The sequence below is a fragment of the Larimichthys crocea genome, chromosome III, assembly GCF_000972845.2.
Source record: "Larimichthys crocea isolate SSNF chromosome III, L_crocea_2.0, whole genome shotgun sequence".
Taxonomy (NCBI): domain Eukaryota; kingdom Metazoa; phylum Chordata; class Actinopteri; family Sciaenidae; genus Larimichthys; species Larimichthys crocea.
In genome coordinates, this window is record NC_040013.1 from 5244611 (window position 1) to 5259552 (window position 14942).

The following is a 14942-nucleotide window of genomic DNA, read 5'->3' on the forward strand; positions in this document are numbered from 1 at the left end:
ATGGTCACAGAGTGTTGGTGTGGAACAGCTGCATCCTAAACTCTCAAACAGCTCATCCAAACGGCTTCACACTCAATAATGCACTTCCTGTGGTTCTCGGTAATACACCTGTCAGTTGTGAAGTCGATTGGATGAATTGGTTGTCGAGGATCTGAGTACAAACAGTCAGACAAGACCGAGAATCCGTTCCATTTTAGATCATACGCGGGACAACATATTTATGCAGGTGCGGATTGATGGTCTGGCTGGACGAGGAAAGGAGTGATGGACAAACAGAAGAAAGGCAGATAAACAGACAGACAGACAATTAGAGAGGAGTGATGACCCGACTATGCAGAGGGAGATTGCGGAGCGATTGATGGTCATGGTGGAGAGAGTTTAGAGTCCCACAAGACAGGCAGCTAATGCAGAGCTGCTGGCAGTGGATCACAATGAGACCCGGTCCACGTCTATCTGTCATGTCTTTCTTCGGAAGCAGCTGCTGGGTTGTCAGTCATTTATACAGCGCTGTCGGACAGGCTGTTTAATACCTGCTACCTGTTGTGTGTGAGTGTGTGCAAGCTGTTCATTTTACACTGCATCCGTCAATCTACGATTACGTTCTGTTTGTTTTGTGGAATTGCTCTTGTGTTACCGATATAAGCGAAGGCACACAATGTGTGCGCACACAGACACACATACACACTCTCAGAAGTACTGCGGAGATATAACATAATGGATAATCCATCTAGGCTCCCTTAATCCAGCTCCCTTGGCCCTCTGATGAAATGCTGCCATGGCCGTATGGAATCGATAATAATAATATCAAAAATTCAGCTTTACGCTGCCTCACACACAAACATGATTCCTTGCGCACATCCTGCTGCTCACATGATACCTCACAGTGGGTTGGGGTTAGATGTTTGCAGACAGTGGGTAAAGCGTGTGACAGAGGACACAAAGTAGCTCATGGATCTGCCTAGCTGGGGAATGTGAAAGGGATGCAGGGCGCAGTTAAAGGCTTGACTCCTGCATGGTCCGCTGGAGAGCAACAATAAAACATATTTACCGACATTTATATATCTGTGAAGTCTACAGACTCGCACTACAGTGCGTGGATGTATTTATGGAGTGGAAGCTGCCATAAATACCACCACACTGAGCAGTCAGTGTCAGACCTCTGTTCTGCATTTGTTCCACGCTGGAAAAACTTGACCGACATGGGCCAGCTCTGATATTTTTAGACCGACTTGGCCAATAGCCAATGTTTTGAGAGCATACTAATCTCCTTTTTGAATTTGCACTTAAAATAATATTTACTCTTCTGCTTCTTTTTAATTTTCCGGGTTAAAAAGAGATTAGAAACTGCATCTAAACACATGGGACAGTGAACCTCTCCACGCGGGCACACACACACACACATAATTTAAATGAAGTATCATCTGTAGCACAAAGAAAATTACATTTCATCCTAGCATGCACACTGTATACAGTAATGAAAGGCCGTTACTGCTGCGATTTATCAGTTCAACCTTAATTAAAACATGCCGCAGTATTGTCTGTGTAAATGTGTGTTATTTGCATGGTTTATCTGTCACGTGTAGATTAATGCTTTGTTCTCGTTCCCGACAGAAGCAGGAAAAGACAAATGGGGTTTACTTTAAATTGCAGAGAGCCCGACTAAGCTCTGTTCATGTCAGCCGGCTTTATGGTACATGTACATGTCAGCAGATAGAGTCTGTGCATTGTTCTGTCGTGGCAGAATAAATATTATGGTGAACTGGTGTCTGTTTGTGCAGTGTGTAGATAAGTGCTGCAAGTGAAAGAGAGTGTAGAAGTTTTGGGTTTTTCTGCTAGTTTGTGTGCGTGTATGTAAATGTTGATTCCCCCCCCCCCTCAATCTGTTAAAGTTGTTCTGGAGAGCAGAGATAAGAACCACGCACACACACACACATTCGCATACACACACCCGTGCACACACCAACACACTTTCTGCAATTAATTCTATTCCCTCTTGTTCTTTTTTCGCTCCTCAATCTCAGTTGCCCTTATTCGCTTCCTCGCCTTCCCCTAACTAATTTTCTCACTGTCTCACACTGACACACATGCTTGTACGCACACATGCATATGCATAACACACACACACACACACACACACACACATACAGAGAGAGAGACTCCAAGGGTTAATGTGGACCATTAGTAACCAGAGCAGCCTGTAAGTGCTGTGAAGTGGCAGAAGGGTGGAACCAATGTGACAGACTCAGGGACTGTGAGTGGATCTCACCTTACATATATTCCCTATGACATTAATATGACTGTGTCATTAATCAAAGCAGTGAAACTAATACTACTTTTATTATCCTGTGACAGCAATAATCCTCAGCTTTTGATTCATGTCTGCTATTCATTAATGCCATATATATTGCATGGCTGTAAAATAACATTGTATGGCCTTGCATGTCAAGTCTAGTTGTTTTCAGTTTTGCACATTCTTGCTGACCAGTGGAGTGTAAAGATACTGTTACAACTGTGAAATAAGTGGCTTTCATTATCAGTGCATAAGCCTCAATCCATCTCTACTCACACACACATGAAACACACCCTCCAGCCGTGCCTCATCTGTCCCTTTCTTGGCCGCTCTGCCCTGAGGCCAAAGGGGCCGAGGGTCAGTTCAGTCATATCTGCCTTTGCCTTTATCTCAGCTCAGTCAAGTCCTGCAGCTTCATGAATATTCTAATGAGCCGCATTCACTTCAGGGCTCTCACTGATCGATAGTGATTCAAGGAAATGGATACACAAAGCCTCACCGCTGCTTTGTTATTGTCTGCCTTTGTCCTGTCCAACCTTCATGAGAGACAAAATCATCTCCTCCCCTCCAAACAGAACTCACGTGGGGGCAGCACATGTTATACATGTGCATTTTATATATATATATATATACACGTGTGGCCATATAGTCTAAATAAGGCAACAGTGATGAATAATGGAGAACGATAAAAGCAGCTTCAACTACAGAGCTCTTGGCTAAAAACACAGAATATATGAGGGCAGACAGAGAAAGTAACTACTTTTACATTGATTGCAATATCCCAGTATTGGTTAAGACAACAGACGCTGCTTAACAATACAGTCTGATTACTTATACCTCTATAAGGACCAAGTTGTAATAAGCACAATTGAATTGTGGAGTATCCTGGCAGAGTGCAGGGAAGAAGAAAGAATAGTGGACACACAGAATAAATACAAAGCATGGACCATCTGTGTGCTTACTGGGTAAAAATACCTGCCAGTCCAAAAACTATTGGCACGACAAGCTATCATAAAATAGATGCTTTTATTCAGTTTAAATAAAAGTAGGCTGGATTCATATATTTGGGATGTATGATGAGTTTTCCAGTGAAGCTAAAACTTTCAGATGGTTATTAAAAATCTGGACTGAGATGCCAAAACAAACACCAAAAGTTTATTAGCAGCTGGCAAATAACAAAACCATATGGTGAAATGTTTGTTGGACGTGTAAGATTGTTTATGAAAGTTTTAATCACATGACATGTCAAATATTGCAGGATTTTCTAAAAGCTCTGTTTTTACCCGCCGCTAGTGTTTTGGAATCTACAGTTTTTGAAACTGGAGAGGGATAATGCATTTTTTCAGATTTATCCGCATTAATATGGTCTTAGCCCTTCATGCTTCGCACTGTATCTGCTCCTCTCCGTGTGTGTCTGCAGCATAACAAAGAGAGCAGAGGTAAGAGACGACAGGGAGGAGAGTTTGGCAGGCTTAAATACTAGTTAGGCCGGCTGAGCTAATTAGCCCCGATTTCCTCATCCTGATTCAGACAAGAAGGAAAGCCTGGGATTACTGAGTCGAGCATTGTGTGTGTGTGTGTGTGTGTGTGTGTGTGTGTGTCGCTGAAATTCTGTCAAGCTGTTGAAACTATTCATCAGCAGGGGAGGGGGGGAAGGTTTGGGGGTGCGCTTATTTGCTTAAAAAAAAAAAAAAATCAGCTAATGAGAGCTCTCCAAGTGTGTTACAGTGTGCTGCATAGCAAGTGTTAGGATGAGTGTGATAACCAGCCCCTCCCCTCACCCCACTGAGGATGAAAAGCAGCTTAATAGTACGGGACCCAGCAGGGATGCCACTCTCTTTTGGGAAACTGCAGGCACTGTGACCTCTTGCCCTCTACACCCTCCTACCATTTGTCCCCCTCCCCTCCCTCTTCTACATCCTTCTCATCCATGATCATGATCTGTACATGCTTTCAATCCCATAGCTTGATTTGCCATTGCCGGGTTTCATTATGTTAAAAACATCTCATTTAGTTGAAGTTGATTGCTGACATGAAAAGGAAATAGAGACGTGAACATTAACATACTGGAAAAAAAGAGTCTGCGTTTGTTCTGAGGTTGATTCTGTGTTTGTTATTTCTTCGTATGCATCGTGGGAATTGTTGATTTTCATTCCAGCAGTAAGCCCCTCATTAATTTGGCATTTTTGCAGAGGAATGTAGTGCTGTAAGCAAACACCAGTATACTTTTATGCATTTCCATGCTGTATGGAGAACTCCTGCAAAATACACAACCAAACAAGTGATACCAGAAGAAAAATTTTCGTCCGACCAGCCTGGGCGCATTGCAGAGATCAAATCCAAGGCCTGTCGCTGTGTCGCTGTGTCCCTCGCCTCCCCCACTTTTACCCGAGGTGTGAGGTAATGTGTCATACCGAGAGCTGTCAGTCACCATGACACTTGCACACACACACACTAAGGTTCTTTGAAGAGTCATCTTTTTTTTTTTGTGCCTCATAACTCCGCCCAGCTCCTCGCAGCCCATATCAGCATGAGCGATAAGCGACACAGCCAACTTCCATTCACAGACTAACACCTCTCGTCAAACAGTAATTTGACGTGTTGGAGAAAGAACGCGCTGTAACCGACTTGAAAAATTCCAGCACGGAGTGGATTATAATGTCACATCCGTTCCTTTTTTTTGCCTTTTTGTGTGTATCTTTTAATGTGATTAAATCCCCTTTGCTCTATCTCCCCTCTTAGGGATGTGTTCTCACTAAGCGAGATCACAGCAGTCTTTGATCAGAGGTTTAGAAGGACCTGCTTCGTGGTTGTTCTTTCCTAACCCCCCTTCTCTTTTCTCTGTATGGGCTCCTGGCTTACAGGAAAAGCTGGCTAATCAGTTAATAACAGTATCAACTTGTATAATAGTCGGTAGCTGTGTTCCAGGCCTGCAGAGAACAGCACTGACCGTGCCAGTAAAGTTCACTGATGAGGTTACAGTGTTGCTGTGTGTGTGCGTTTCTTAATTCATTAATTTGCCTCTTGCAGCCCCCCCTGACAGTCCAGTTTGCCAATAACTCTCATTAGGGTTTGTCCGTTACTGTTTGATTGGAAAAGGAAGCTGCTTGGCGACAACTCTTGTCTGCTTTCTCGTCAGGAGCTGCAGAACTTGTTTCTTCACTTTAGAGCTGTGAAACAAACAAAACTATGCCAGAGCTCCTCGAGAATATGATAATTATTTCCATCACATCTTTCTGCTATGGTCTGTTTGGATCCTCCAAGAGATATTTAGTTTTTCTTCTTTTTAGATTCAGCTCTACAAGTCAGAGAGGATTTGCAATCCCGGGTTATTATATCTGAACATGGTATTATTTTGTGTGTTGAAAGCAGCCTAGTTGGTTCCCCCTGGTCCTCTTAGAGATGAGATGGAAGGGGAACAGGAGGGGGCCTTGCTGTTATTAGTGTTTTTGTGCTGTTGTTACTCATAATAAACTACCCTGCAGGCTGAATGTACACCTCTTTTTCCAGCCCACAGTTATTTATGAGTCTGGTCTGGAAACTGTACACAGTCTTTCATAAATCTATACTCTCCAGGCTTGTTAGTTACGTGCCTAGAGACCACACACAGTCACACAGTAAGATATGCGAACCCGCACACACGCACAGGAGCTCACACACTTGCCATTATTATCACCTATGCATTGCCTTCAAATGATTGTGCAGTTTGGTTTGCCTCTGCCTGCTGCCTCTCCCCGCTATGCTACTATATGATAATGCAGACCCGGTGTATTAGGCTGAGTGTGCACAGCCGTGTAAGAGCCATCAAGCTTTAGTGTGCCTATAAATTGCTGAAGTGATCACTGCTTGGCAGACTCTAAGCTCCCTGTGCTCTCTCGTAGCTCTAAACAATTTGTTTTATAGCTTGAAATTCACTCCACTGTTGCTCTCCTTAGGGCCGGCAGCCAAAAAAAAAACAAATGCACTTGCAAGTAGAATGTGCACCGATTCGCTCGCATGCACTTGTTTGCATGCATGGGCATATTCCGTCCCACCTCCAGTATGAAACATGATTTAAGACACAGACGTATGCATATTATTCCTCTCTTTAGCACTTTCTGCTCAGACTCCGCCCCGTGTGTTCTGGGACCCAGCTGCATTGAAACACACTGCCTTTGTGTGAGAACAGCTGGCTGCAAAGTCATTTGGACACACACTCGCAGACACAAGCACATGTGGACAAACTCTCACATATACACACACACACACACAGTTTTCCATGCAACCAGAGCTCAAACAGTCTCTATTGTAAGCGAATAATTGAATGCATAAGCTGTCGGAAGGGGAAGAGAGGGGAGGTGGTTCACAGTGAACTTCATAGCAATCACCTCAATAATGACATCAGCATCTTGGCACCTAGACCAGGGTGCATTTTGCTGTATGAGAGCGCCCTGGGAATGTGTGTTATGTGTGTCCTTGCACTGAAAAGAGACTTGGACTGCTCTGTAGCCAGCTTTGCTGTCGTAAAGTCAAATGCAAACCTTCCACCCAGTTACTGTTCCTCCTCCTCCTCCTCTGTCTGCCATGACCAGTACCCAACCAGTTCCCACTTCACTGTTGCTGTGCCCTGACTTTCCCAGCAGCAGCTGGAGTCTGAAACACTATAGAGACGTTGTTCTGTGAATTGGACCATTGTTTTTGAGTGGTTTTGGGTTTGTTGGTCTGTTTTCTGTTTTCCCCTAATCTGACTCCAGGCTATGTCTTCTGTAAATGGTTGTACATATGTGTACAGATTGCACTCAATGTGTCTGTGGGTGTGAGTATGATAGTGACACATGTTTTGTGTTAAACTCAAAGTCTGATAATGCATTTTTCCTCCCCTCCAACATCCCAGCAATTCACCCACCAAACAAATTGTATCCATTCACCTGTATTTCACAAATCTTTTCCTCTTTCTCCAGCATTATTCCAACTCTCCCTACAGTCTGCTTGTATCTTCATTCTCACTTTTCATTTTCTCTCTCTCTCTCCCTCTCTCAGCTAATTTGCCATTGATTTTTTTTCCCTCTCTCTCTTCATTTGTCTCTCTCAATCGCTCCCTCCACCCTTTAAAACTGCAGCCGTACTCTGGGTGCGGGACAGAGTAAAGAGGGGAAGAGGGAGAGCATGAGGGGAAAGTGGCGGAAGAGGGTGGAGAGGAAGGCGAGGCACATAGTTGTGGCTGGCTAATTGAAAGCCAGCAGTCTGGTCAGTGAAATCCCAACGTATGGGAGTGGTCAGGAATTTGCAATTCTTGGTCGTGTTTGTGAAATGGAGACGGAGCGAGTTTGTGTCAGCGTTCATGAAGATTGACAGATTGTGCTTGTTCTTCTTTTGACTGTGTGTGAATGGGTGAGCGAGACTTTTGTGCCACTTTTTGTCTGAGTGCGTTTTAGTCCTGCTGTTGTTATTCTCCACTTCTCTCTCTTTTCTGTCAGCCTCTTTCACTCTGTCTGGTCTGTCTGACCAGCTTTTGTGTTGGCTGACGCTGCTCCTGTCCGTTCACAAAGAAAACAACTTCAGAGTCGGCACAGAAGAAAAGGTTACACCGTTTTTATTCGACTTGAGGATGCAGAATCCATTCCAGCACTTTCCTTGACTCCTCTGTAAAGAAGAAGCAGAAGGACATTCTCTAGAGGCAACAATATTGATTGATTGTCTCTTGCGTATGTGCATGTGATTCAGATGTGCAGCACATTCTTGTGCACATGCTATTTCTCGAATAAAACCCAAAACCTTCGTGCTATCGGAGGCTACTTTGGCACGGTGTCTTGGGCTAAATGTCGGCACGCTCACAGTGACAACATGCTGATTAGCAGGTATAATGTTTACCATGTTCACCATCGTGCGATGGTGGCTCCAAAAACAAGTACAGCCGAGGCAGACGGTAAAGTCATTCGTTTTTACAAGTATTTAGTCCTAACCCCAAGTTAAATGTTTGGTTTGGTGATGGCTTGAGATGAAAAGTCAGGGGATCGCGCAAGTGATTACAACTCATCATTTAGGGGGAGCATGAATGTATGTACCAGATACAAATATCCATCTCGCGGTGGCGCTAGAGGAAAAATCAAGTAATCCCAACAAAGTTCGGAGGATTCGTCCTCCAAATTTTCCAAATTTCACAGCAATCCAGCCAATAGTCGTTGAGATATTACACTCAGGACCAAAGGGATGGATTGACCAACGATGGCAACCAATGGCTAAATATATGCTGGTGAAGATCCAGCTCTAAAACTAGTTTCTGCATTTCACAATTTATAAATCGTGTTCAGAAATTTAAACACCAACTATTCAGAAGCTTCTGTGGCTTCCATCATTCAAGTGTTTGGAATCAGTATGTTTCTGCTACACGGAGCAAACCGCATTGTCCTTGTTGTGTTTCATCCCTATTTGTGCGTTAAACCTAACCCCATGGACTCGCTCTGTGCTTTAACTGCAGTCGTCTGGTCTGCTCGGGGATAGAGGTTAGAGGTCGAGGGTCAGTAATCTGAACAGGAAAGCCTATTCACGCAGAACAACACATCGTAAACAAACCATTACACACCATCTGCGGCGGCGTCAAATCCCCAAACCAGCATGCGCCTGTTTGTGTAGGTGTGTGTGTGTGTGTTCGTGTCACACCCACAGACACACAAGTGAGGATCAACACACACACACACACACACACACACACACACACACACACACACACACACAGTCGGCCGGGGATGGAGAGGTGACAGAGGAAGTGACCATCTGGTATCTACCGAGGCGTAAAATTACCTGCTGAAAGGTTATATTGGCATTATGCATACTGTGTGCGTCATAGCGTGATGCCTTCAAAATATATTTTAGCTTGAAGTTGTGTTTATTGCAAAAAAAAAAACCCTGTAACACAGTCGATTTATCAGATATTTGATTGGATAGTCAGCTCCAAAGTTTCTGGTTGCCATATCTTAAATTCTTGTATGTGAGTTTTTTCCGGAGGGAGTATTCTCAGTACTTCAGTACCGATCATCCGGTGCAGGGATGTCCTCAGAAATCCACGGTTTGAGAAGCAGCTGTCAAGTTTTGAAGAGGCGCGCTCGTCTTGCTTTCCCCTCAGACGATGACACTCTCTCCCAATTAATTCCACGCCTGCTCATTTCCAGAGCTTTATGCCTCGTTACCTTCGTAGCAGTTTTGTTCGTGTTCGTTTCACCACCTCTTTTTTCTGTCGCCAAATTGTCTCTTCATTCGCTAATTGCCACGTCACTTTCGCTGCCACTTTCTGCATTTTTTTCATGCATCCAGTATCTCTTGCTTGTCGTTCTCCCTCCTCATCCAATACCCTGCTTGTCTCTTCACATTCAGTGATTTCTTTTTCTTTTCCCTCCCCACTTGCACTTCCCTTACACATCTCTTTTTTCGCTCAACTGCCTCCTACACTCCACCCAGAGCTTTCACCCCGTCAGCCCATATCTCCTTCTTTCTTCTTTCTCTCTCTCTCTCCCTCCTCTCCTTGTTTTCTTTGACAGCTTTAACTCCCCCTCTGTGTCGCTGCTTGATACCAAAAAAAAAAAAATAAAAAAATCGCTGCATCCCTTGTCGTCCATCTTCCCTTGCTTAACCCTCTATCTTGGCTGCTGTCCCCATAACCACCATCACAGGCAGCCAGCCTCTCTGGCATTGCCCACTGGTCTAACACCTGCCACTCTGAAGACAATGTGTGAGGGGAATCGCTGTGACAGTGTGTGTGTGTGTGTTTTGTTTGCATGTGCTTGTGAGAGATTTAAAAAAAGGAAAATGGGTTTATCATCCACTCTAGACATTTGTCCTGTGTTGTGTAAGCCTGTGTTGTTTGGTGTGTTTACCTCTTACTTGCCAGTCAGTGAGTGTTTCTGTCAGTCTGTTGGACCGACATGCAGACAGACGCGTGGATTAGAGTTAGATCTAGGCTGCCCGTCTTCTATTCTGAGATCCCCTGAAGGAGAAGCCTGTTAATTTAGCTGCTATAAATACAGGACCTCCTCCTAGCGGGTCACTCTAAGACCCGCTTCATGGTACTGGACTGTGGTGACAGCTCCTTCACTTTGTGTATGCGTGTGTGTGTGTACTATATATGTGTGTGTGGACTGCTTCAAAGCTGGCTGGCTAGCCTCCAGCTCAGTGGTGCATGGAGCATGGGCTGTGGTGCCACTATTGACAAGGACATTTGGACACAGCCTGAGCTCGTTTCTCTCTTCATCTTTAGTTAAATTCATTCCCCTGCTTTTATTTATACCACTTACAGCTAATGATTCTGATCAAATAATCAGTCATAGTCAATAATAATGTCAACAGCGTGATCTATCTATCTCTCATATGCAAGTGCGTTCAGATTCTTTATTTTGTTCAAAGGCAATTTAGAGTGAGAAAGAAGATCTTGACATTTGAAGAAGCAGTTTTCTGTTTGATAACTTGGTGAATGATTAACTGATGACTAAAGTTGTCATCAGTTAATTAATCGATTTATCAGATAATTGTGTCGGTGCTGAATCTTGTCTGTCTTCCCTGAAAGTAGGACCTTTGAAACAAAGATGTATATGTTTGCAAACCTAGTGCTCATTATTGTCATCCTGGTGATTTTTGAAATATGAATATGTTATTCTCTTGCTCTCTGTTAAGCCTCTCTTATTATAAAGTATTCACTGCGTAAATATCACACAAATGCAGGCTTAGACGTGTGTTTTCCTCCTCTCTTTTCCCCTAATTAATTACCAATAAAATTCTCTCTCCAAAAAAGACACTCGGATGATTGAAAATCAACTCAATCAACGAGTCAAACTCTCATAAACACTTGAACTATAAAAAAAAAGAATCCTCCACTGCAATCATCCAGTAGTTAACTGATATCTATGTTTACACTGTTGCTGTAATTTGCTCTGCTTTCTTTCACAGTCAAGTGTGCTATAATTGGTTTTCAGTCAGTGAAAGTGTTTATTTAATGACAGGCTTATTTGTGCAGCTACATTGTGCTCAGAATCCACGGTGTAGCTTTTACACGACTGTAGACCGATCATTATCTTCATCAGTATAAATACACTCCATCGTGCTCTCTGATAATTTTTTTTACCCTGGCAGTGTTTCAGAGGAGAAAGCACCTTTTAATATCCTACCATGCAAGTCTGCATGTCAGACTATTACAGACAGTGCTTTTAATGTTTTGGTGGTTTGGTTTGGAGACGGGGTAGTTGGATATTATGTATGATTTACAGCTGTTAGTGAAGCTTTCACCAACCATGAAGAGCAAGTGTGGTTATATCCCAAGAAGCATGTTAGTTTTTCCCCAATTCAGTGGTTAATCAAAAACCCTCATTCCGAAGTGTACTGCGTCCAAGCGAGAATCTGCGTCCAAATGTGGACTTTTATGTCCAAGCTGCATTAATTCCTCTCCCGCTGCGCCTCTGTTGAACAAAGCGCGGGAGTCACGCTAACGCAGAGGCAGGTAGAAAGCAGAAAGAGGAGGGCAAGAAAGGGGGGGGAAGCTGATTGAAGACAGTGAAGTGGAACGGATGGAGTGCGAGAGAAGGCGGAAGAAAATGAGCAGTGAAAGTATAAAAGCTTAAATCAAAAGAATAAAAAATTCATAAGAATCTGGCAAAGAGAGGGGAGAAGATAAATGAGGGCTGTGAGAGTAGAGGAGGAGAAGGTGCATTTATCAGGCAGAGAGGAGGGCTGGGGAAAGAAGGGCAAAAGGAGCATTAGGGAATATTTGTGGGGAGAGTGTGAGCTTGTTAATGAATCGCTGAAGAGGACACACACACACACATCCACATACTCCAGCAGGTGTTGCATGCCAACTGCTCATTCATTCATTTTAGGCACAGAGTGAACTTCATGTTCTCCTAATTTGTCTAACCTGCTCTTTAAAGACGACCTTACTGATCGATATTCCTTGGATCGATGCAAAGTTTATGAAAATGCATGATTTAAAGGTGTTTTAGCTTGGAAAAAAAAGAGCTCTGGCACTAACACTCGAGGTCAACCCGACTTTCTTTGTTTTATTCCTGGATCCCTTTGTGCTCTCTCATCCCTATCACTCCGCTGACAGAGTGAAGAGGGGCTTAGAGATTTATTTAAACTCTGGACAGCATCTCCAGAGACAGAGCCAGACTGTTTAGGATTGAGGAACCTGTACTGTCTGTATGTGTTTGGGTTTGTAAGTGTGTGTGTGTGTACTGCTGCTTAAGTGTACAAGTCAGGATGACTTTATTGCCCAAGAGAAGCCAAGTTAAATTTAGTTTATTAATATTTTGTTGTTTTCTGAGAATAAGGACAGTAGATAGAAATCTCCAAGTGTGTGTGTGTGTGAGTGCACTTTTGCGTGCTGGGGGTCTCTCATTTGGGCTGCAGGCGTTCAGTGTTTGACAGCTTCATTCTTTATTCTCTCGCTGGAGACGTGCTGCTCCCTCTGTGCGTGAGTAGTGAATAAGTTTGCACTAAATGATTCAGCATCTACGTGTCTGCTCAGCAGGGGTTCGTTCGTAAGAGGCCAAAAGGCCATGTGTTTTTAATATTGTCAATGCAACACACACACACACACACACACTCCACTGAACACGGACTCCTGAGTGCTTCCAGAGACACACCTCACTAATGTATCCACAAGAGACCTGTAATGTACTGCAGACTTAGACTTCTTCCTTCTTTAATTCCTGCCAAAAAAGCTCTTCTTTGTATCGCTCTCTGTTAGAGAAGTCAAGCCTATTATCTATCCCTCTTAATTCACCCCCTTGCACATCTCTAACAATTTCTTCCTCCATTTATCAAAGACAAGATTCTTTCAGACGTGCCATCATTTCAGCCTCATTTCACTTACACCGTCTATCTTTTTTTTTTCCTCTTCTCCTCTCTCAATCCTCCCTTGTCCATGCAGGACAGCGACATCCAGAAGAAGATCGACCATGAGATCCGGATGCGCGATGGGGCCTGCAAGCTGCTGGCCGCCTGCTCGCAGAAAGATCAGGCGCTGGAGGCGGCGAAGAGCCTGCAGACCTGTAGCACTCGCATCATGGCCTACATGTCGGAGCTGCAGAGGATGAAGGAGGCTCAGGTCATGCAGAAGGTCACGCGGAGGTCGTCGGACGCAGGGCCGATGGATGACAGGCTCCCGTGCAAAGGAAAAGTGGCCATCTCAGGCAAGTACAACCTCATCTGAAGCTGTGTGTATGCACGATGGAGAGATGAGTGGAAAATGATTAGTGGGAACAGCAAAGATGGAAAATCTAAGACACAGAGCCTCGGTGGTCCATTTAGTGTTATGATTTAATGCAGAGCCGCCCAGCTTCCTCTCTCTCTCTATTAGAGGATGCTTCACTCTCTTCTTATTGACTGAGGTGGTGACTTGCACATGCTGCCCACTTCAGTATGAGAGCGGGCAATCAGATGAATTATCAGGGAGCTACGCTGTTTAAATCACGAGAGATAATTCACAACAGAGAGCAAGACAATCGTTTTTTTTCTTGCTTGCTTGCTGTTGTTGATTTTTTAGTTTTTAGAACATGATGAGAAGGTAAAAAAAGATAAATATTTATGTGATGTGAGACTGGAAACATGTGTGTATGTGTTTGTGGGTGGAGGTTCATGAGGGCACTGCTGTATGTCTGGTACCCAGCTGGAGAGCTACACAGACACACACACACACACACACACACACACAGTCGGTAATTAGCCGTGGACACTTTAGGCTGTGACTGAAAGCAGCATTGGTAAAGACACACACATACAGTTACACCCACGGTCTCAGATGTAAGGGCGATTAACATTTTTGTGGTCTAATCCGTTGTCTGTTGTCATTACAGATCTTCGGATCCCGCTCATGTGGAAAGACACAGAGTACTTCAAGAACAAAGGAGGTGAGGAGCCACTTCTGTACGCGTGTGAAGAAGTTCATTGATTAATGATTTATGCCTGTAGGATTTATTTAATGATTTGCTTCGGATGGAAATGCTACACGGTTTCTCACAGTTGTAAAAATGGCTTTTTTAAAGATGTTGAATGCGTGAGTGCAGGATTTCTCGTGCCTTTAAAAAGATCAAAAATCACATTTTATCAATGGCTAGAGGGTGAAACACTGATTTGGACTTTTTTTTTATTTTAATATTTAAAAAAATCTGCTGACCCATGGATCTGTGCAGACAGAGCAGCATGACACTTTTTCTACGGTATGCAGGCTTCATCGCACGGTTCCTGTAACTGATCAGTACAGTGTGTTGCAGCTTTACTAGATATCTCCGTATTTTACAGGGATTGATTTTGTCAGATGTAAGAAACTCCTGGCAGGACAACCTGACCCACTGTTCAGCCCCGCTGGCTTTGCCTCTTGGCTCTGGGTAATTATTGGTAGGGTGGAGAATGCTGCCCTACTAATAATGAAAAACTAAATTTGTCCTGTGGAGTATAACTGAGAACCAGATCACATTTTAGATGTTTTGATGACATTTCAAAACTCAATGGTGCACTGAAAATATAACGATGCTAATCTTTATATTGACTATTTGACTCCCCCTCCTCCTCTTGTCAATGAGTCAATGTGGGCTAACCCCCCGTGCAGTCATTATAACAGCCTCTGTGCTCATCCTCTCCCCTGGCAACTTGAATGGAATTAATCTGCATGACCTGTGCATATAAATGA

General features: G+C 43.7%; 1 protein-coding gene across 4 annotated transcripts in view; it reads left to right on the top strand.

Annotated features, from left to right (window-relative positions):
* rtkna (rhotekin a) overlaps positions 1 to 14942 on the top strand; it is a 54681-nt gene that overhangs the window by 33038 nt on the left and 6701 nt on the right. For all 4 annotated transcript variants that reach the window (XM_019275984.2, XM_019275982.2, XM_019275983.2 and 1 more), the window contains exons 2-3: positions 13185 to 13446; positions 14110 to 14163. In XM_019275984.2, the coding sequence (XP_019131529.1) occupies positions 13185 to 13446; positions 14110 to 14163 (316 nt within the window). The remainder of the gene's footprint in view (positions 1 to 13184; positions 13447 to 14109; positions 14164 to 14942) is intronic.